Source organism: Scatophagus argus, chromosome 20 (assembly GCF_020382885.2).
Source record: "Scatophagus argus isolate fScaArg1 chromosome 20, fScaArg1.pri, whole genome shotgun sequence".
Lineage (NCBI taxonomy): Eukaryota > Metazoa > Chordata > Actinopteri > Scatophagidae > Scatophagus > Scatophagus argus.
The window spans coordinates 759,721-783,974 of record NC_058512.1 but is presented as its reverse complement, the minus strand read 5'-3'; the positions used below and the strand labels follow the sequence as shown (position 1 = coordinate 783,974).

At 47.7% G+C, this 24,254-nt stretch overlaps 1 protein-coding gene across 2 annotated transcripts; it reads right to left on the bottom strand.

Moving 5' to 3' along the window:
* Nucleotides 1–366: 366 nt before the first annotated feature.
* Nucleotides 367–19,564, bottom strand: npy8ar (neuropeptide Y receptor Y8a). 2 transcript variants are annotated; one of them, XM_046375907.1, is made up of 5 exons: nt 19,444–19,564; nt 4,047–4,643; nt 3,714–3,955; nt 2,057–2,203; nt 367–1,958 (listed from the first exon to the last, which is right to left on the bottom strand). In XM_046375907.1, the coding sequence occupies exons 2-5, from the start codon at nt 4,353–4,355 to the stop codon at nt 1,448–1,450; spliced, it is 1,209 nt and encodes a 402-aa protein (XP_046231863.1). In that variant the 5' UTR covers nt 4,356–4,643; nt 19,444–19,564; the 3' UTR covers nt 367–1,447. The 2 variants fall into 2 exon arrangements, with proteins under 2 accessions (XP_046231863.1, XP_046231864.1); XM_046375908.1 differs by having other exon boundaries at nt 367–1,898.
* Nucleotides 19,565–24,254: the final 4,690 nt, after the last annotated feature.

The following is a 24,254-nucleotide window of genomic DNA, read 5'->3' as shown; positions in this document are numbered from 1 at the left end:
CACTAAGAAGAGGAGAAAATCCATCCATTCAAGCTCATTATAGCATATGTATGGCCTGTGAAGTGGTTCGTTATAGGCTATAATACACTCATGTTAGGAGCCTCATAGCCTCCACCATAGTTTTAAATTCCTCACTAAGGAATGCTTATCAACACTATTCACTATCATAATGACGTAATTTACACTTTACAGAGTTACATATAAACATGCCGGTGAGCTGTTTCCATTTTAAGACCATTCATAATATCCTCCTTTAGACTAGTTTCCTTCTTCATCGTTTATTATTCAAGTTTTGTTCTCAATGCAGAAGAAGTTGACTTCCAACTAAATCCCATCGTTAAACAGCAGTTGTCCAAAAATAGCTTAGCAAGTGGTCCATAACATGGCAAAGTGAAGAGTTTACAATGTCACGTATTTTTATCAGCTTTCCAAACTCCAAAAATACACAAGCAAAAATGTAAGGATTTCATTAAACTGTGTGTTTATCTGCTCTAAGCTGCAACTATTAGCATATCTTTAGCATATCATAACTTTCTTTGCCTCCACGGCTAACAGTTAGCATATAATTAGCTAAGTACATTAAGACATTGGGTTACAGACGTCCACTCTGTGGGAGCCAATCCAAGATACGGTCACATCTGAGGCTAAGCTAACATTAGCGGCTTGCTCCAGCCTTTGTCAAACAAATGGGGGGCAGAGGGCCATTTCTCTTTTAAAATCAAAATGTAATGGCTGAAAATATTAACAATGACGGCTAATTCTGTTTAAGTATGGTTAATAGTAAGCAGCTAAACATGGTTACATTAGAACAAACACTTTCCTTTTCTGCAGTCTATAATACAGTATTTTTCCTGTGTGTTAAAATGTTTAGCTTTAGTCTTTATGTCACTATCAAGTGGATATTCACGACTTCTTCTATGTTTTAAAAAGTTAGTCATAATCCTAACTCAGATTTTTCAACCAACTGACCAAGCTGCCAAAATCTACTAAAAATGAGAAGCTGCTTTTGCGTACTTCTGTTTAAAATCATGGATCAGTCATTTTCAAAACGATTATGAATTTCCACGATTAATCTGTCGCCATTATCTCGAACACAAATAGCGATGGGGAGTGGGGCTTAGCGAACGGCCAATTACCCGAGCTCTCCTGTCTTCTCTCCACATCCCTCGACTGAGTCCATTTACAAGATTTTACTTCTCATGTTTGGGACTCTGACGCTACGCCAGCCAGCCTCCACCCTCACCGTCTGCTGCCCCTGAACAGTGTGCTCCAGTCAAACAAGCTGTTCCACTCCGACAGGAAAGTTATGGAGATGAAGTGAAGTGTATTTGACTCGTGTCAGACAGCTGTTCCTGCCCTGCCTGTCACACACTGTTCCAGCTGTCAGCCACTCACAGGCCATCTGCCTGCCAGCCACTCGGCAGACGAGAGCTCATAGTGCTCATAATTAGGTGTTGGCTGGTATTGTTTTCGCCGGTATTGCTGAGCCGACCTCAGGTCTGGGTGAGGGAACGCACACTGATCCCATCCTGTTGAGGGAGGTGGCTTTCGTCGTGGCCTCGCTGCCCACAGTGGACAGAGGGAAGCTCTCGTAGCTCTCCGCCGCCCGGTTGCCACACTGGCAGCGCTGCAGCGTCGACTTCAGCTCCCTCTGGAAGTTGCTGTTGAGGAAGCCGTACACCACGGGGTTGATGCAGGTGGAGGCCATCGCGGTCAGGTGGCAGGCCGAGAAGATGGCGTCGTGCTGGCAGTCGGGGAGGACCTGGTGGTGCCAGTCAAACAGCGTGTTGAAGACGTTCAGCGGCAGCCAGCACAGAGCGAAGGCTATGACGATGGCCAACAGCATCACGTTAATCCTCTGGGCTCCTCGAGTCCTCCTGCTGCGCTCCAGCATGTCCCTGCACAACACAGCGTGACGCCTATTGTCAGACATTTCACTGGGAAATATCACACCAAACCTACGGCAGAATGACTCAGATTATAAACAGAGTATTGTGATATAAAAACACACACACACTGGATGGCTTTGAGGAAAATGAAAGCAGAGCTGTGTGACCTGCGTCGTTTCAGGCGTAGGAAGATCCTGAGGTAGCACAGGAACACCAGCAGAAGTGGCAGGCAGTACTGGAAGAGCAGCAGCGAAGTCGTGTAGGCAAGACGATGCTTATCCGACGGCCACAGCTCCATGCAGATCAGATGGTCCCTGAGACGAGACGGACGCACGGGTCTGATTCATTTCTCCATTTAATCTTCCACATGAATGCAGGCAGAAGTGTCATCACTAATGGTTTCACACCACTCCAACATGTACTTTACTTTGACGCTGACTTTGTGACTGTGTCACTTCATCTGAGACAGTACTGCAGTGGCAGTAAAACCACAGCCGTAATAAACCCCAACAGGCCACCAGCCAGAGACCGAAGGACCCAACGAGCCGGCCGACGCACACACTGCAGCGCTTTGTGAGTCTGCGGTGGAAGAAACTGCAACACACTGCCACAACAGTCACAAAATATCAAGACCAGTCAGCTTAATTTCCACCTATGATTCACACTGCACTAAGCTCCATTCTTACCGAATGTTGTAAAAGATGGAGGAGTGATGAAGAGTAAACAGTGTTCCTCAACCTCAGAGGGACTCAAAGCACGACATTAATACATTAAACACGTGATCATCAAGTGTGTGTTTCTGTCGACCCACGCGAATTTGCAGTGTTTCTTCGGTTAAACACACACATGCTTCCACACTGATAGTCAGACTTTTGCTTTGCTCACACAAACTGCGTTTCTCCAACTGGCGATGCTGTTGTGTTTGCTTGTTTCAGCCTGCTAACAGGAGGGACGCTCTGATTTTGCTTTCTTTTTCTTCATGTTGTTGCATTATTTAGCTTTAACTGTGGGTGTCCTGTCGAGGCCTGAGGAATGTTAACTGATCTTTTTGTTCCTAAACAGAGTTATGTTCTCACACAATATAAAACTAAAACAGCAGTAACCAGACTCATAAAAGCTGCTGTCTCTGCTGGAAGTTTCACTGTGTGGCTTCATTTCGCTGAAACCAGAACAACGTGGAAGAGTGCAAGTTAAGTTGAATTAGTTTATTCATGTTGGGTCCACTTCAGATCCAATCCAACTCTTTGGACCTGTGACGGTTGTGTGTGTGTGTGTGTGTGTGTGTGCATTAGTCTTGACAGGTGGTCTGAGCTGGTGGAAAAGTAGTTTCATGTGAACACTACAAATGCACTGAATCAAGATGAAAGTGGCCTCAGCTGCACATCTTCTCCCAGCTTGGTGCAAACATGCTGGAGGCAGGAAATTCTCAAAGAGGCACATAAACAAACAGAAAAATAACTGAGGACTGCGTTCAGGCCACTGCTGGCTTTACGCCGGCAAGAAAATAAGTCCTTGTGTGGCTCAAGGCCTTATTATTGTGGACTCTTTGCACTACTTGCATCTTTTTGTTGACTAAAACTCAGCTGATGCTCCAAATGAGCCCACAGTGAGGCCTGCTCACATCAGAAAGTAGCTCAGTGAAATTCAGTCATGTATGACTGTGAAATATCTGCTTCTACAGGTGTGGTGACTGGTCGTTGACCTGCTGGAGCTTGTGAGCTAAAGGCTAACACGCTAACCAGCCGGGAACAAACCAGAGCCCGTCAGTCATTTTTCAGTGCCCAGGATTACGTTTCATATGAAGTTCCAAATACTGAAGCTCACCTGAAAGGGTTTGTGGGCAGGCTGATGTTCTGGAAGGGGTCATTAGTGAGGATGTTGAAGGACAGGAAGGGCAGAGAGATGAAGCAAGCGACCAACCACGTTAGCCCCACGGCTAGGTAGGAGTGTCCGGCAGCAGGGGACCAGCCGGTGGGATGGAGGATCAGCTGGTGACGCTCCAGAGCGATCAGCACCAATGAGAAGATGGAGACTGTCACCGACATGCACTGGACGAAGGGGGTGACCTGATGGAGACAGGTAAGGAGACAGGCTGAAGCAGTGTGTGTGTGTGTGCATGCGTGTGTGTGTGTGTGTGGGGTGGGGGGGTCCACTGACCTTACACAGGGCCTCTCCCAGCACCCAGCGGTCCATCAGAGTGTAAATGACGGTAACGGGAAGACACACCACACACATGAGGATGTCAGAGCACGACAGGTTGGCGATCAGGATGTTGGTGACGTTACGCAGCTCCTGTTGCCGGGCGATAATGAACACTAGGCCTGCGTTGCCTAGCAACCCGATTGCTATGACGGCACTGTACGCTACGATCAAGAAAGTGGCCCCTCCCACCGAGGGCGGGCACTGAGCGGCGTCTGCCCAATCCGAGGCCTCCCACACACCGAGGAGGCTGCTGTCGTTGGACATGGCAGGGAGAGCAGAGGGGAGGGAGGGAGGGGGTGATGTGAGGGAGGGGGGCAGTGTGTCAGGGGTCAGGGTCTGACGGGACCAAAGCCCCGGAGCTGCTGCTGAACTTCCTGTCAAACAGCCAGGTCAGAGCAGAGGTGACAGTGCGTACAGTACAGCGTTCAGAGCTCAGCGCGGTGCTGTAAGTGAGATGCAGATGAGCGACTGCCAGTGATTCAAATATAGATGTTGTCCTCTTTTTCCTTCGCTGTCAGCATCCCGGTGGATCAGCTCAGCATCAGTGTTTCCCTGCGAAGGACAGAAAGCAAAGCAACACTGAGAGTAATGAAAGACAGACGGCGAGGTGAGGAGCTCTCAGCGGAGACCCGAGACGGAGGTGAAGACGAAACCGAGTGACATGTGGGAACGAAACAGGAGAGCGAAACGAGTGTCGACACCTCCTGTTCTTTCCTACGTCCTGTTTTTCCTCCGCTGAGCTCCACCACCCACTAACACTCATTAACATAATCTATTGTTGGTTTAATGTCACATTATGCAGTCCAGACCACCGGGGACGGACTCGGCGCTTGTGGATCTGCTGTTCATCCACTCTGAGTGCTGCGTTTCTAATAGAAAACCTGAAACCAGCCTCAAGAGAGCACTTAAGGCAAAGCTGCAGGACATTCACACAGCAGACAGACGGCAGGCGAGACTCAAACTACTGAGACACGACTGAAACCAGAACCTCTCGTTACATTTGTTATTATTACATTTGTAATAATGTGAACAACTGAAATAACATGACAGCATGTGGCGTCCTGCGAGTTTTGAGGACGTCATTGATGTGGGACTCAGACAGACTGAGCCCAGTTCAGCTGCCAGTCCTGAAGACAATAAGGACAAGATCGGACAGGCTTGGGATCAGGCTGGCTGGTTATTTAGCTCCATCGGGTTTCTTCAGTTGAAACACGTTCGACTCTTCATTAAGCCGACGTGCTCACGGCGGTTACGGTTACCGATGAGTTAAACTCAGCGCTAACAGATCAGACAGTAAAAACCACAGAACGAGGATTTAACAAAGGAACAAAACCTGTTGGTTGTGTGTCTCTTCAGCTGCTGTACGGTCCAACTGGAATTAACATTACATGAACATACTGACATTATATAATTGATGCATTAACGTTGCACACACATCACATACTACTGTAACACCACACACACATCCAGCCTGCGGCCGGGGGACCTGCAGAGGACAGGAGTGCAGTCAGAGGCAGGACGTCGCGCTGATGCTCTCTTTAAATAAAGTTATTCTTGGACACACAGGATGTGTCTTCTAAATATTCAAATCCCAGATGATTCTCATTCATATCAATGTGGAGCCACACACGTGTGCATAAAGCCACACATGCACACTGAAGTAAAAACGTAATCACGGAAACACACAGAATGTCACGTCTCTGATAGTGAGACACATGCAGCGCGTCCCCCCTCGTCTTCTCCACGCTCTGAGTGATCGGCTTGATTAGGATGCAGCTTATTACTCCCATCCACTGATTACAGCGTCCATCAGGTCCTCACTCTCATCAGCGTATCCATGGAGTCGAGCAGCTGACAGCCGTCCACTCGGCGTGCCGGCCTCCCCCTGTGGACAGCTCTGCCTGTCTCTCCCACTCTGCTGTTCTTTCCCCTCTGACAGCCTTTATGACGCCTGTGGGATGGAGCTGCCAAAGAACGAGACCCACTCACAGGTGCTGCTGTGACTCACTCGCACCTTCTTAATGCTCAGAAAAATGCTACCTCGCGCTCGGCTTCTTTTGCACAAGCGTGCGAGGAGCATCAGGCGTGCAGCGAGCGGGACGGGACGAAACAATCTGCAGGTGTTACGGCAAACACACCCTGAGAACAAACCACCTCGTCCGGTTCCCACTCACTTCATGCAGGTGAAGTGACGGTGAAGGCATCACATGTTTAATGCTGAGTCAGTCTCCATGCAGATGACATGACACGCTGTCACCCCCACATGTGATCCTCAGATCCAGCTGTGCTGTGACACGTCACCACCAACAGTCATCCTGAGTCGTGTGAAGACTTCCAGAAAAAAACCTTCCGCTTATGCCGTTTGTTTTTCTTTCATCTTCCCGTCTACACCAGGATGTGTTGTGCAGTTTGTGTGTAGATCGCCGTAACTACATGTGATCAAACACGTGAGCGGCTTTCAAGCCGAGCGTTCAGACAGAGCTGGAAGAACACAGCAGTCTGACAGATACTCTCCAGTTATTAGACCAGTTCTCAGCACAGCTCTGGGATCAGCTGGTTCTCTTTCACTTTGAGTCCCCCATTCTGATTGGCTGCAGGATGTCCATTAATTCCTGATAATGGACACCTGATCGAGGATTATCTTTATATTTCAGAGTCCCAGTGGAGACTCGTCTGGTTAGTTTCCTGTTTTCCATGACGAGAGCTTACGGTTGCGTGACTGGGTGAGAAGTTGTATTTTAATTCACGCTGAATGAACCTACAGAGCAGCAAATCAAAAATCAGCCTGTTCAGCGATGGTTTGTGATGGTTTGTGCATGAATCCGATTGGCTGTTACAAGCCACACGGCTGTGAATGAGCCAATGATGAGCAAGCCTGAACTGACAAGACGCTTCATTTAGGGACGAGCTGTCGAACAAAACGTGTGTGAGGGGAGCAGTTTTGGTTTGTCGACGGACAGCTGAGACGTTTGGCGTTCAGGCTGCCGCTTTCTCCGCTTTATCACAAACACTCTCACATTTCTGCCAGACCTTAAGAGGATTATTGTCAGTGCCCGTAACAGCTTAAAACTGACTAAATCAATTTAAAATGCACACAAAGGCCGGTCCTGTCACACAAACTGGATCGTGTTTTTCAGGTGTTCATCAGTTTTTTACTGCGCGTGTGAACACGACGGGAGATGATGAGTGCAGTTCATTGACGATATTAAAACTCAGACGCCGTGAGGCCGGAAACAAACACGCGAGAATCGATCTGACTCATTAATTCAAAACGACACTCGAGGACATTCGGGACCATTTTGTTGTCCTTCAAAGCCACAATTGACTGAAGAGAGGAAAGAATAAATCTGTGAACATGTTGTTCAGTGGGCCACACTTTAGCGTAATGTTTTCAGAGAGGTTATCTGAGAGATGACATGGATTTGGATGGACGCGAGCAGGGCAGGGGCTCCCAGGGGCCGAGCCCTCCATGACGAAGATGACGATGATGATGATGATGATGCCCTTTTCACATTACCTCGCCGGTCGTGACACAGCTGAGGTCGTGTTGAGATGGGGTGATTTGTGCCAAACTGTCCAGAGGATGTAAAAAGGTTTCACTCGATGCAACATGAAGAATTTGACCTCGTCGGTCACACACGGGCAGAACACGACCCCGGGGCCCGAGCCGGAACGTGGAGCATCTCGGTCCGACCCGCATCCTGGGCAGCGCGATGTGAAAGACTGCAGTGAGTCTGTTATTTAACTTGTCCACATTTAGACTAAAGGCCGTAAGCTGACCTCCAAAGACAAGTCGCATCAGCGGGTGTGAAGTTTCCTGACAATCCATCACACATCAACATCAGCCTTACGGCGGCCTCGGCGGAGTCCGTATCTGTGGTTTGCCTCATACGGAACCTTCCGTCTCTTATTCGATTTATTCCAGATAATTTAAAGTTTCTAATTCTACCTCACAGTAGTCAGTACATCACTGACAGCCTCACAGCATCATCTGAGGGCTTTAATCTAAAGCTTTATGCTGGAGTGAGCCTCTCTGTGGTATTCAGTCATCATGCAATCAGATGAATACAGCTGCTATACACCCATACATCCGCTCTAATTAAACTGATTAATTTGTGTAAATGATGTGACAAAGAGCATTTGGAGCATTTGGACTGAGAAGTGCTCTTCATACGGCTGCTTTCATGAAGCTTATTGGAGTAAATTACTGTTAACACGTCATCCGAAAACGTCTAAAGCAAGCAAACGTGAGGCACGAGACACAAGAGAAATGACTAAATGATGTGTTTTCATCATTCAGCAGCCGTGGCCCAGAGGTTGGAGAAGCGGCTTGTGATCGGAGGGTCACCGGTTTGATTCCCCCACCTGACGGGCAGGAAGAATTTGGGTGTGGTGGAGTGACTAATGTGAAAAATGCTCCCCCCCTCCTCCATTAGCCGGCTGATGTGCCCTTGAGCAAGGCACTTAACCCCCCAATATGCTCCCCGGGCGCTTGATGCTGCCCACTGCTCCTGTGTGTGTTTCACTGCATGTAATTTGCCGGGTGTTGCATGTGTGTGTTCAACTAAGGATGGGTCAAATGCAGAAGACCAATTCAGTGTGTGTATGTATAAATATATATACTGTCAATAAAGTGATTCTTCTTCTTCTCCTTCGAGCAGTTTCTCTGACAAAAACAGGTACTCAGACTTCCTCGCCCTCAGATCCAGGGTCAGTCAATCTTCCTCTGTGACTGTCTGATCAACTCGACTGCCTGTGCACAAACGGTCACTGAGTGTCTTTCAGAACGGCTTCTGAACGGCTTCTTCACAAACCCAAGGCTAACAGAGATCATAAAGAAGACAAAGAGAGGAGACGTCTGAAGGGCCTCAGCACAAACACATTAATGAATCTCCCTTCTGAGTCTTTGCTTCAATCCTTATTTGTTCAGCTCATATTTCTCAATGAGCTGCTTCTCACAGGCTCACAGAACAGACCTGCAAACCAGAGAAACCGTTAGCCGTGGAGACGATGCTTTGAATGAGCTTCATGAATGTTTGCTGCCACTACACCTCAAACTGGAGCCTCAGATTCTGATCTCAGATCTGCAGTCTGCAATCATCACAAGGGCCACTTGACTTACAGCACCAGTCTCATCATCAGCTGACGGCCATCGTGTTGTGTCGTTACGATAAGGCTAGTTAGCCACTCGTGCTAATGTCAGCTTCCCAGCTACCCTCCCAAAGCTCTCTGGAGGACCTTCGGCCTCCTCCGAGCATCGTGTCTGAGCAAAATCTGTGAGCTTTTAGAGTTAATACTTGGCTGAAACCAGTATCTGGTGCTGATGTTTCTTAGGTATCACCTGAATAAAATATGTCAGTAGGCGTATTCTTGATGAAGAAAAGTCCTGGAAAGGAAGGAACTCGATTCAATCGCGTTAATAAAATAGCCATCTGAAGTTCACTTCAACTTTGGACGAAACTCACGTTGATTTTGTGCTTAAATGACAAACGTCTGGCTTGCGCTGCTCCGTTGTGGTTGAAGCACCGCTCAGGTAGCCGAGCTGCTCCAGCACAGGCACACAGCTGTAGCTGGTGGTTTTTACTGTTGCCTCGAGGTGTTTGTGCGTTTAAAATCTGCCATGGCCTCATATGTTTGGGCGATGCAGAGACGAGGCGAGGGCGCTGTGATAATGTTTTCTGGCTGGTGCGAGCGTTCTGGCTGCAGAGATATAAATAACTTCAGTGTTTTGTGAGCGTGCAACGGGGACAGCCAGATAGTAGTGCCATTTAATCCGTTTTGGTTCAAACTACATCACGGTTTACTTATTGAAAAAGAGAAGAGGGGTCTCGGTTTAATGTCTGTTAGGATTTAAAGTGTCCTCTCAGCTCGAAGGGGAATAAGTTCACACAATGAATATGGAGCCGAGGGGGGCGGGAGACAGGAAACAGAAGGAGAGGACGAATCCAAGGACGAAACGACACAAAGAAGCGGGGAAGCTCTGCTGGTGAGCCTGTCACATTGATGCAGATGGCACATTCACACGTCTGACTGTCAGACTGTCATGTTCCCGAAACACAAGCCAGAGCTGCACCTTTTCATGGATTACTGATTTGGATGTGCACTGCCGAGATGTGCTCAAAGTGTACAAACTCAGTGAATTCAAACACTTCAGCCCTGATTTCATCATCGTTTGACATCTGCATCAATCACAGCGACAACAATCAGGATGTCTTGCCAGACCTGTGGGAGTATAAGGAAGCTGATTTCTTCAACGAGCAGCCACACACACACACACACACACACACACACACACACACACACACACACACACACACACACCATCTTCTCGTTCTCCTTCTTTCTGTCTTATGCAATCCCACACAGCAGAGTACAGGCTGCCGGAGATCAAACGAGATACTCGTCAACAACCTCATCCTCTCTGCTTACAACAATCCCCACCTCCTCGGATGCTACTTCAAAGTTTCCAGAGTCACACTCTCATCTAAATAAGGTCTGCCGGCAGCCTGATCTGGTTTTTAAATGAGTCTGCGATGTTAATCCCCAGAAAAGAAGCGTCTTTATCGGCCCGATCTTGGATCTCCGCGCTGATACACTTCACATCCAGCCTTGTGTTTGTTTGTGACAAAATAACTACAAATCCTGAAGCCTCTCAATGATCCGACTGCTTTGATGCTTTCATTATGAAACTGTTTAGTCTGACAAGTCTGGAAATGAAGCAAAACTACAATACTGCTGCTTTACTGTAATTACTGCTTTGTGTCTGTGTGTGAACGAGGGCCGTGAGGCTGCTCGTTCCATCGATGAAGGCAGCTGCTAATCTGTTTCCAGTTGTACCACAGCAGCTGAGAGATAAACATGGTCTGCATGCTAATGGCCCTGGAAGTGAACGTGGATGTTTTTTCCTGCTCTGGGGAACAGGAATCTCTCTGATTCTGTGTTTGCATCCCTGTGAGAACACACCTGTCACACTGTGTTCATCTCTGGCAATTTTCAAACATCAGACCAGACGAGCTCCCGCTCAGCACTTCATTTCGTGTTCGTTGCCATGATGGCATGATAAACGAGGGCCCGCGTCCTCCCGGAGACGCAGGCAGGGGGCCCGGACGATGAATTATGTTTCCATGTAACGCAGCGCCGCGTTCCGCCAGCTTGACTCGTGTTATCAGCTCGCACACAGAAACCTCACGGTGAGGTAACAGCCTTGATTTTCACATCAGGTTTTGCTCTTAAGGCATAATCCTTCTGAAATCTTCAACAGATCTTTCTGAGCCCAGCGAGGGGAGTTGAAGCCAGCAGCGCCGAGTCGAGAGGGGAATCTGCTCAGTCATTCATACGGCAGACAGCAGGTCCGACTCAGACTAAAGCCAGGCAGCTCCGTTCAGTCCTGCCAGGGGGCTCGCAGCCCATCGTGTGCCTTTTGCTCCCTGTTACAGTCCGGTCCAAACCCCCACTGTACCACAGCACATACAGGACGACGGAAGCGGGGGAGGGTAAAGTAGTCCTCTTTAAGACTTTGATACTGTCTGTGGACCTCGTCTCCACAGTTAATTTACAGGATATTAAGACACAGCTGCAGGTAAAGGTCTGAACACATGAAAACAGGAAAACAAAGATGGTGAGATTAAAACACACACACACACAGACCTGATAAAACCATAGTTGTTCCATATTCATAACTACAGTGTTTATCGATGAGCCTGAAGGACCCAGCAGGCCAGAGAGCGAGAAAAAGCACACGAAAGGATGTGAGGCCACATTTACGGACTTGATGCTACAAACCGCGTCCTGCAGAGGGACCTGGCGAGGCCACTTCTGGTGGTGCTGCTGGCTGCTGCGTGCATCCTTCACTGCCTTATAAATAGAGTGGAAATGAGCAGATAGACAAGTAGAACAATCCTCCCACACTCTGCTGACAGGCCTCTCACAAACGCTCATGACAGTCACCGCATCTCGCAGTCAGCGATCAGAATCAGAATTTCTTTATTTATCCCCGAGGGAAAATTGACGCATGCGCACTGATGAACTGATGATCAATCTGCAACATGAGGATACGCTTCAACAACTGAGTCACTTTGTCAAATTCATGTGCGACTGCAGAGGAGAGTCTGACTCCCGGTTCACTTCGAGCCTCACCGAGTCGCAGTATCACGAAGATTCACGTCCAGACGGGATCACTCGGAGTTCAGTGTCGGTGCAGGACATGCGAGTCCTTTATGTAGAGTGGTGGTCCGACTCTGGTGTTTGTTTCAGGTGGCCAACGACAGGCTGCGCGTTGGTTTTTAACTTCCATCTCCGAGTTAGCAACAACCCTGCTGAAAATGGCAAATGACCCCAACCTAAACAAGCTGGCAGCGGCTGCTTTGGCGCGGTAATCACTTTACTAAAGAGACGTTTTCTTTTCTTGTCCACTTGGGGGCAGACGGTCACTCGTACGCTTGACGTGTAGCTTTATAAAGCTGATCCAGGAAAGCAGAACCAAATTTCCATCTAAAAGATGCTGAGACATTTCACTTCAATGTCAGTGTGCACTGACCTGACTGAGTCTGCAGTCACCGAGCTGCTCGCATGACTTGAATTTAAATTAGTACAACTTTACACTCGTTTTTTAAAAAAAGATTTTTCTGGTGAGGAAAGTTTCCAGCATTTCCTGTGCCAAAGGAGGAGGAAAAACCCTGGACAGACTGAGACACAGACGCATTTACAGGGGAGTCCAGGTCACCTGACCTGCATGTCCCTGCAGTGAGAGAGGAGACCATTAACAAGGGGACACCATCCAAAACCAGGCCTGGCATCAAACCAGACAGAGTCCACGTAGCAGTTTCTGACATGGTGGGACGGTCAGCGGCGTGTAATCCAACAGACCAGCAGGGTCAGTGACGGGATTCACCATCTCATTTATCCGCCCGGCGTCGCCGATGTTCACGGAATAAATCTCTCTGTGGGACAAATTCAGGGTGTCCGCCTCGGTAAGTGGTGGATTTGAACTTTACGTCTGTCTAACGGGTTTATCTTTTCATAGTTACTTTGTCATCACATAAGACGTTTTATCTTTTAACACAGAGTTTCTGTGGAGAATTCAGATAAAAATCTTGACGCAGCACACACACGTACCCACACTGTTTTGTCATGTCCTTCCCTTTAGGCTTAATTAAACACAGAACCTCCCACTTGTCAGTCCACATCAAAACTGCACAGCCGTGACACAAACCCGATGTGATGCTGTTTTGGTTGCTGACCATCACTGAGTTACATAAAGCAAGCAGGAGCAACTTTACATCTTTGGGTGATCAGTGAATCATCTTGTCTTTAAAATAAAGGGGTCGTTTGCAGCCTGTGAGACAGCACTCAGGGCTGTGGAAACTGCTGTCACTTTCTGCATGTTTTTCAGTGAAAAAGAAGGTTTAACATACCATATTTTTATTTTCCAGACATTCACATCCAACAAGAGAGGCATCATGTGCCTCACCGTGTGATCAGTCATCAATACGTAGTCAGACGGCCCGATGAAGCACTTCTGCGACAATTAGTCACATTATTGATTAGATAAAACACTCAGATGGGAGGATTTCTTGCCCTTCTTTGCCATAAATTACTATAAACTGAGTACCTTTTAGTTTTGGACTGTCAATTAATTTATATGCAATTAATTAATTCATGTATAAATAAAATAACAGGCAGATCAATCAAGCCCAAACAGTGATGCACTGAAGAGAAATGATGAAACACAAAATATACAAAACATTTCAAATATTTGTTCTTAAATCACTGGGCTCTGCATCAGTACACATTCATTTCTAGAACATATGGTAATGGAAAAGCAGAACAGTCTGGGATGAATTTCAACACCAGACTGAAAAAAACTAAATTTTGATTTTGGTGGAGAGAAAAGTGAGCCAGAACAGGACGAAATGAAAGAAGGGAACAATTTGAAGTGCTTGACCAGAGTGGTTGTGAGCAGCAGGATGAAAACTGCTGAAATGTTGTCATTTCAAACTGACTGCTCCTTGTCGTCACCGAGCGAAGCCCAGCAGGCGTATGACTCACGCTGCCAGTTTCTGTCGCACAGAGAAAGGACGCCTGTTTGTTGGATGCCATGAAATAAAAATCAAATCCAGCTCCTGTGGTTTATGTCCCCTTCCTTTGAATCTTCAGCAGAGCCATTTTGTCCCCTGTGGACTGATCTCAGTTTCACTACACCTGCTGCTGATGGACACCTTTATGAGAAGCAAACATGTCTTTGTCTACGTGGTGACGCCGTGGATTTAACCACCTTTACACATGTCCACCGCCAGACAACTCAGCCTCCATGTCAGTCTAGACTCAAATAATATAAACTATATGGACAAAAGTATTGGGACAGCTGCCCATCACACCAACAGGGACTTTAATGACGTCTCATTGTAAACACACAGACAGCTTTGCAGCTCTAACAGCTTCCACTCTTCTGTGAAGGCTTTCCACAACATGTTGGAGTGTTTCTGTGGGAATTTGTGCCCATTCATGCAGTAGAGCATTTGTGAGGTCACACACTGATGTTGGACCAAAAGGCCTGGCTCACAATCTCCGTTCCAGTTCATCCCAAAGGTGTTGGATGGGGTTGAGGTCAGGGCTCTGTGTGGGCCAGTCAAGTTCTTCCACACCAAACTCATCCAACCATGTCTTTATGGAGCTTTGCTTTGTGCACTGGGGCACAGTCATGCTGGAATAGAAAAGGGCCTTCAACAAACTGTTGGAAGCACAAAGTTGGAAGCATAGCATTGTCCAAAATGTCTTGGTATGCTGAAGCATTCAGATTTCCCTTCACTGGGAGTCAGGGGCCGAGAACAAACCCTGAGGAACAGCCCCATGAAGAGGGGCGTCTGGATACTTTTGTCTTTATGGTGTATGTAGTGACTGACGGAGAGCTTCATCACACCTGAAGCTCAGTAAGATCAGGACCAATGACCCTGTGATGGACTACAGTGCTTCATAAACACGCCACTTACATCACTTCCTTGTTACCTTGTTTTCCTGATCCAAACTGAGGGTCTGAGGACAGAAGGTGTCATATGCTGTACAGACTGTAAAGTTTCAGGCAAACTCTGATGCTGGGCTAAAGTCTGTGTCAAAGTGTCTTAAACCCTCGTGCTTTCTAATGTCCAGCAGGGGGCGACTCCACTGGTTTCAAACTGAAATCTGAGGGTATGTGAGCTTATGAGAAAATGAGTCTATTTTTCAGTTGATTTATGACTTCAGTAAACAGTTTGCTGATGATCTCAGTTGCTAATTTCAATTCTTCTTCACTGCAGCGTGATGTTCATTTAGTAAATTAAGCTCCCATTCATAGTCAAACAGACCGTGAAGCAGGTGATGCTTTAGGTCGGGCTGCTCCTGTGACACACTGTACCTTACAGACTGCAAATACACTGAAAGACTATTGTTGACTATCATGAATAGTTGTGGCTTAATCCAATAAAAATCTTTTGGATTTAAAAAGATAAAAAAACAAGACAATACAACATGATGACTGCCATGATCACACCATCCCTGAAGTGATGGGAAACGTTCCCTCAGGCTGCCGTTCGTGTTGCTGTTTGTTCTTTACTCTCTTGTCCAAATTAAATGCCATCTCATTACCTCAGTCAAGTGAAATCATTACTCTTTGACAAGCTTTTAGTTCCAGTTAGCAAAACGCCTCTGAGGACTCAGTGGGAAGCATTCGAGGCGCTCTCATTAAAATAAAGCTTATTACATCTGTTCACATCAGGGCTGGGGAGGCTCACATGGCTCCTCTCAGTAAGGTGAGCAGGTACGACGAAATGATGGCCTGCTCAAACTGTAATTAGATGTTCACTCTCAGCAGACTCATATCAAATTATGCACTTTATGAAGATGAATGAGGATTTGCTCAGGATACAGACTTGAATTAATACAGACCTGGATCTTATCTGCACATATTAGAGCCTGGAGACAAGACGACGGGCCTCATCCAGGAACATTACTCTCATCCTAAACCTCACTGTTCTGTGAGGTCTGAATTCAGCAAGCAATCCTCACTGCACAAACCTGCTGTTAACTTCATCACGATGAAGGCCACCTGTCACACCATCAGGGGTTAAGATGGAGGGGGTTCACCTGGGCAGAACAGAAAGACCCTGAGGCAGCTGCTGGAGAGAGAGAACCTCCCTGATGGATACCAGGACATCAGGACCGAGACAAGACTAAGACTGTGAGGGGCTGAGACCAAGTCAAGGCCGAGACCGAGCTGATCTGTCAGTGACTCCTACGGACGGTGTGGGACGTTCACGAGAGAGAAGGAGCTCCGCTATGTTGGTATGAGTGACCCAAAGCACTTCCCCCTGCACCTCTGCAGGTTTTATCACACCAATTCATCTTCACGTTCGTTTATTTTGGATCTTTATGTGTTTAGAAATGACGGACGCCTTCATTATGGCCACCATAAATCAGCACACATGTGCGCATTGAGCAAACTATTGCATTAATATCACTTTTCCCATGTGAAAACTCCCTCAGCTTCTTTATCAGAAGTTGTGGAAGCAAACAAAGCAGCTGAGAAAGACAAACAGTCTGATTAGAGTGAGAACAAACAGTCACTGATGCTGATTCATTGGCCAATGAAAACAGTCCCCAACAAATGCTCTATTTCCTCCTGTTTTGTTTTTCTTATGACTGAAAATGATCTTTGAGCTGAGAGACACAGACAGGAAGTCAAGGTGTCGAGAGACGGAGCAACACCAGCCTTAGCATTAAATTCTTCAAATCTAAACGACGACACAGTAAGGAGTTCAGAATCACGCCATGAGAATGAGTTTTCGACGCACGGTATATTTTCATTCCATGTTGTTTGTGTGTTTTGTTTTGGCACAGTTGGGCTTCCACAGCAACAAGCCATGAAGCAAGAAGTAACCTGCATCTTGACAAGATGATGGATTCGCCCCCAGAAGCGGCGGATTGTGGGCGGCGCTGCTGGCGCCTGGCGGCCTCCGCACATTCAGGCTGTGACAGTGAAGTGCAGCATGAGAGTCCCATCAAATCGGCCCTCATCGCTCGTCCTGATTTTCATCACACATGCTGGACTGCCACCCAGCAGCTGCTTACAGTGAAAAGGCTGCGCTTGGATTAGCTGATTCGATAAACTTATGGAGAGAAATCACAAGCCAAAGTGTTGGATTAAAACGTCAGCCTGATGATGGCGACAGATCAAAGTCATTAGAGTTCATCCTGAGGGAGTCTGAAGGTCCAGTAGTTACTGAGATGTTTCAGTCTGGACTCAAAAGCTAACAACAACAGGATCTCTGACAGGTCTCATACGAAAAACACTCCGACAGCATCTTTAACCTTTAACCTTTAATCTTTAATCTTTAACCTTTAACCTTTAACCTTTAATCTTTAACCTTTAACCTTTAATCGCGACGTTCAGCTCAATGGAAAGAACTCGTCAGAAACACGACGGCTGCCGTTGGTGAAGTTGTTCTCCACAATCTCTTTTCTTGGAAGACATGAAAGGTTTGACAACATCTGTTTGTTTCTCACACACACACACACACACACACACACACACACACACACCGTCTGGAAGCTGCCAGCAGAATATACTGTGGCATGAATGATTAGAGCTCATTAAAGCCGCCGCAGCAGAGGAAGGCAAACTGTGGACTGCGTTCACATCTGGACTCTGGGCTGAAACGTTGGTCTGTCTGACTGAACATTTTCACATGAGTTTTCCTGAATGTTCTGTGGATAACAATGTGATTTAAGGGCGTGTGTGAATCCCATTAAATATGAACCCATAACAGCTCAAACACGGTGCCGATAAACGAGCAGGCCTCGCTCGTTAAACAGCACATCTTCATGTTCCCGCTCACTGACTGTTCAGCATCCAGCATCACTGTGCCCTCCTTATCATCGAGCCCAGAGGTCTGGGGCTCAACCCCCGCCTCTCTGGGACTGGATCCTGAACTTCCTGACGGACACCATCACGTCCTCCAGCCTGATTCTCAGCACAGGCGTCCCTCAGGGCTGTGTGCTCAGCCCTCTCTTGAACTTTCTGTTCAAGCTGGACTACATGGCCTCCCACAGAGAGGAGGGCGGGGCCAGACATCTCGCTCTCAGGACGACAACCCTCGTCTCAGCGTCAGAAAAACACAGGAAGCGACAGGGAGAACAGGACTACGGCGGAGAGAGTCTTCAGTTTCGTCTGGGTCCACCTCAGCGAGGACCTGACCTGGATGCCTCCTCCTCTACACCCAGCGGTGCAGGAAGGAGGCCAACAGGATCCTCAAAGACCCCAATCGTCCTAACCACAGACTGTTCAGCCTGCCGACGGAGCTCCTCAGTTCAACTTGTGTTTTGTCAGACGGAGACTCAGCTTAGCGGTTTGAGACCCACCGCTGCAGGTGGAGGCAGAGTATATGAGCTGCTGGAAGGTCAAACGTCCTGATGGGACAACAAACGGGTTCGTCAATCCGTCTGCTCTTCGATGAGATAAAAAACTGGCCTGCGTCTCCACCCACCGAACGCCACTCAGACTGGATCCTGGTTGAACCAGACTGTCATCATCAGCATCAACACTCGTGACAAACGTGCGTCACACAATCCACACATTAAAGTCAGGACAGCATCTTCCCATCCACAGTGACACCATTTAACATCAGGAGGTCCAACAGGATCATTTTCACTGTCGGTTAGTCGTCTTGACGGTGATTAATTGTCACGTCAGTAATTAAAGATCGAACCACTAAAAGTGAAAACAACAAGTCCAAGACTCAAACAGCTCAGATCATGTCAATAAAACGGAGAAAACGAGCAAATCCACACTTTGTCAAAGGCATGAAACAGTCAGCAGTTGACGATGAATTTTCTGTTGATCAATAATCGATAATTGGCATCAGACACGAGCCTGACTGCAGGTTTTCAGTGTGGCTCAAACCAGCGACGTGTGACTCAAAGCGGTGACAAAGAAACGAGACTCAAGTGCAGCTTCAGTGTGCTCAAACGGACCTCCTGCAGAACCCAGAGACCCTGACCCGCTGTTGGCGTTTAAAACCCCGTCAGTCAGGGAACTTGGCTGCCTGTGAGACTCACACCCAGTCACGACCCGTTTGCTAACATGTGGACATCTCAGGTCCAAGACCGGACTCAGGTGAACAACTTCTCTCTAACTATGTGATCCGAACGCGCTCTCCCATCCCAAGCAGCTCCCGCCGCGGTGCGTTTGCTCTAACATCTGCTCTCCGTCGCCCCACGCAAACAGCACGAAAATCCAGCTGACTGGGACTGGAAAAGAGGAGGACGATGATAAGAAGAAGAAGAAGAAGAAGAAGAAGAAGAAGAAGAAGGCTGCGCTCACCTGTGCGGGCTGTCGGTGTCTGCGTGTGTCTGCGTCCAGAGACGGTGCTGGTGCTGAGTGCTGATGGTGTTGACTGCTCAGCACGGAGAGGCGTGTGTGTGAGTGTGTATGAGTGTGTGTGTGTGTGTGTGCGCGGTTTGGAGTCGGGTGGGGAGAAACTGCGCAGTAAAATCTGCTCTGGATACAGCGGAGGGCTTTTATTCCAAAGCTTTGTTGTGAAAGGTTATTTCCTGTGGGATCAGCGCTGCAGAAGCAACACAGTGAGGACGCGGGCTGCAGGGCCGGAGCCAGGAGGGGCTGAGTGGGGGGGCGTGTCCCCCTTAATGAGTGATGGAAGAAGTAAAAGTACTACTATCACACTGTGAAAATACACTCAATGGTGGAAAACCTGAAAAATTATTTAAAATGAATCAAAGTCATTCAAAGCAGCTAATTTGTGAAGCTGGAACCATGAAATGTTTTTACATGAGAGGGGAAATGAATGTTTTACTCTTTACTTCACTACATTCATCTGACAGCTTTATGTTTTGTGTTGGTGCGTGCTGTGTTGTGAACTACACAGCCAAAGTGAACACATTCAGTGCAGTCCTTTCACTTTCAGCAGTACTTTAACAGCGTGGTATTAGTACACACTCAGCAGTCGGCCACTTGCTGTCTTTGCCTGACTTCAACTGAACTGTAGCTTCCAGGCACAGAGAATTTAAAAGCTTTTAAAATTATCAGCTGAGGGTTAAAAAAGTCCAGTAACAACGTCCACGCGTCTCGTTTCGGTGGGCGGAACATCTGCCTTCTGATCACATCACATGTGGAGAAGGACAGAAAAGACACACCTGTGTGCAGGTACGTGGATGATGTTTCCCCTCTCGTTTGTTCTTTTCCTCCATCTTCCTTCCTTTGACTCATTTCCTGTGCTGTGTTGCAGCTGTTTTCCGGGCCTGATAATCACCCAGAACACATCTGGAATTCCTCTCTAATCGAATCGACGGCTCTGTCGCACCTGCGGCTGACTGAAACCCAGGAATAATTTAAATATTACATCCTGCCTTGTGCCATTAAATCAGAGGAAGCTGTTTTTTTCATTTCCTCTACCACCGGAGTCAAACCTTTCTGCTCGCTTCATTTCCTTCTTTCCCTTTGCTTTTTCCCCTCCTCCTGTTTCCTTTCCTCTTCTATCCTTTCTTTGCTTTCTTCCCTTTTTTGTTTCCTGTCCTTGCTTTACTGTAGTCCCCCTTGTTTCCTTTCCTTCTTTCCTTTCCGTTCCTTTCCTTTTCTATCCTCCCTTTTCCTTCCCTTTCCTTCCCTTTTCTGTCCTTTCTTTCCTTTCCTTCCCTTCCCTTCCCTTCCCTTTCCTTTCCTTTCCTTTCCTTCCCTTCCCTTCCCTTTCCTTTCCTTCCCTTCCCCTTCCTTCCCTTCCCTTCCCTTTCCTTTCCTTCCCTTCCCTTCCCTTCCCTTCCCTTTCCTTTCCTTCCCTTCCCTTTCCTTTCCTTTCCTTTCCTTCCCTTCTTTCCTTTCCTTTCCTTTCCTTCCCTTCCCTTCCCTTCCCTTTCCTTTCCTTTCCTTCCCTTCCCTTCCCTTCCCTTTCCTTTCCTTTCCTTTCCTTCCCTTCCCTTCCCTTCCCTTTCCTTCCCTTCCCTTTCCTTTCCTTGCCTTTCCTTTCCTTCCCTTCCTTTCCTTTCCTTCCCTTTCCTTCCCTTTTCCTTCCCTTTCCTTTCCTTCCCTTCCCTTTCCTTTCCGTTCCTTTCCTTTTCTATCCTCCCTTTTCCTTCCCTTTCCTTCCCTTTTCTGTCCTTTCCTTTCCTTCCCTTCCCTTTCCTTTCCTTGCCTTTCCTTTCCTTCCCTTCCTTTCCTTTCCTTCCCTTCCCTTCCCTTTCCTTTCCTTTCCTTCCCTTCCCTTTCCTTTCCTTTCCTTTCCTTTCCTTTCCTTTCCTTCCCTTCCCTTCCCTTCCCTTTCCTTTCCTTTCCTGTCCTTCCCTTCCTGTTCACCGTGATGCTTGCTGTTACATGAAGGGAAGCTCCTTCTCATTTCCTCGGCCCACCTGAGTCGGACCCTCCGGCTGCAGCTGCTCTGTAGGAGAAACAAATCAAATGGAATTAAAACAGCAGCTCTGCCTTGTGCGTCTGAAGCAAACTTCTGGTGCTGCTGTTTTCAGTCTGTTTGCAGGTACTCGTGTGAGGAGTGTGTGTGTGTGTGTGTGTGTGTGTGTGTTATCATGAAACCCCTCTCCATCAGAAGCGTCACTTGTCCTCCTCCTCAGATGTACAGCACCTGTTCAGCCTTTCCAATCAGCCTCACAGATGAGGTGAACTAAGTGCGTCAGAGGCTCAGTCGCAGACAAAGAAAACCAGAGGGTTAGCACGCCACGCCGCGTCGCTTGTCACTGACTCCAAGCAATTTGCCGTGATAATGACTTTCACAATCTCTGCTGGACTTTGCGGAGGGAGAAAAGAACAGGACACACAATCTGAGGCAGAAGGCAGAGGATCGCACACAGCCTTCACAGTTTTCCTCACATTCTCCTCTGCGCAGTAATGAAATGTTATTTGGAATCTGACCTCAGCAATTTGTTCAGGCTCATATCACCAACAGCAGTCTGAGCCGCCAGCCGGGCGCGAGGACGGACGAGAAGCACGGTCCAGTCTGAGCAGAATAATTGCTTTCCTGCTGCACGGTCAGCTGTTGTTCTGTATGAACCTTCTGTTTCGAAGCCTGGTGCTGAGGTTCATCACGCAGGCTGAATAATCAACATTCAACACAGCGGTCCAGCAGGGGACGGGTTTCACCAGGGTCTGAGGTCCTTCAGGGGAAAGAAGGCCGCTTATCTGAGCCAGTCTGATGGAGGCCCTGCAGCACTTCGGTGTGTTATACTCTGAATGTGAGCACCATTTTCAGTTTTAAACCACTGTGGTGAGAACACCTGTGCATTGTGAAGACATTTTAGAAGGTCCTCACTGCTTCAGAAGGTCACTAGAAGCTCCAGACTTGGTTTTAAGGTTATAAGGTTGGAGCTGTGGTTAGAACGGGGCCTGATGGGAGTTCAGATTAGTTTAGGGACTATAGAATACATTATGTCAGTGTCCTCACAGACAGGAAAAGAACCTTTTGGTGTTGTGCAGACACCAATCAATAAAAAAATCAATAATATCAATAATCAATAAATCAATAAATCCAGTGGAGATAAAACTGCAAAATTCCCCTTTGAGTTGCAGTGAAGTTGAGGTAGAAAGTAACATCTGAGTACCTCAGTCTTCATAAACTCTTTGCTCTGAGTTCTGTCCTGCCCTTCAGACCCTCCTGAAGCCTGACTCCAGGTGCCACGGTGCCCTGATCCAGGACCATCACGGTCCTGTTGTGTTGCGCTGATCGTGGCACATACAGCACTGGGATCAGGCTCAGAGATCAGCCTGCCTCTGGCTTGATTGTTCAGTGGTTTCAGTTTGTTCAGTGTGCACCTCGTTCTCACTCGATCCTAACCCCACCTGCTCTGGTCGGTGATTTTAATCCAATCCAGAGCTCGACATGAGATGAGCTGTACGCTATGCGACACTTTGGAGAATATAGGATCATTTAAGGGGCTCTGTGGACTTTTGTACCGTCGGTTTGACAGGTGATCCAGCTGTGCAGCCTTCACATCTTTATCTTTCCTTGATTACATTGAAGTAAAGGAAAAAGTTTTTGAGTATTTGATAAGTAATTCGATAGATAATGACATCCTCGGGACGTGGAAGTTACACCAAATGATCTGACAGGAACATTCTTCAGCATTCTCCATACATCATAAAAGCCTGAATGTTACAGTTTATCTCCTCTATATGTTAACGTTTATCTCCTCTGGGTGATTAGCAGCACTCCTGCACCAGCAGCAGCCTCGGATAGGATTAAAAACCATCTCCAGTCGCTCACCGTGTGGCACACAGTCCGGGTCCTTTCACACGCCAAAGCTTTCACGCATCACACCTGCTGTGCTTTTGTTTCATCTCCTCCGAGACAAAACTGTGGCCACGCTGAAAAGCCGAGAGGATGTGTTTGTTAGCCAGCTGAGACGGCCGAGGGACAGGAAGACAAAGGTCTGAAGGAGCTCGCTGGCAGCTACCTGTTTGACTGCCTGCCCTCTGGAAAATGGCCTGAACGCATCAGCGAGGCGCCATCTGCCTCCGCAAAGGTTTTGTCCTGACGTCACACAGCCTTCAACGCCAACTCAACCCTCCAGCCTGGCCCAGATCCCGGGCACACACACACACACACACACACACACCGAACCCTGACAGCCATCACATGCACTCTGACATTTACTCTTCCGGCTAAAAGTGCTGTTTTTTACAGTTGGCGACACACGTGTCCGTACCACAAGCATCTTCAGGACTCGCCACACATGCAGTTAATCTCACATCAAACATGCTGTCATCCAATCAAAGCACTCAATGCACATCTCAGGATCCAGTCTGGTACCCGAACACTGGCATCGAAGGGGCTCACGAGGCAGAGCTCCTCTTCACCACATGTTGCGGTGTCCTTGGACAAGACGCTGAAAGGTGCCTCATCAGGTACTTGTTAACAAGTCGCAGGGATTTAACCACCGTCAGCACATCTTTAAGGAGCAGCTCACTCTGTGCTGAGAATCCTGCCTTTACCTCCTCGCCCCCCTGCTGACACAAACGCAGGTGAAGTTTCTTGGTCCAAAAACATTCCTGAAGTTTGACGGCGTTACAGCGTTCTGCTAAACAACTGAAGACTTGTGTGTGTTTCAGCTGCGAACAACACACACACACACACACACACACATATGATAGCACAACCTGACTGCAAACACTGA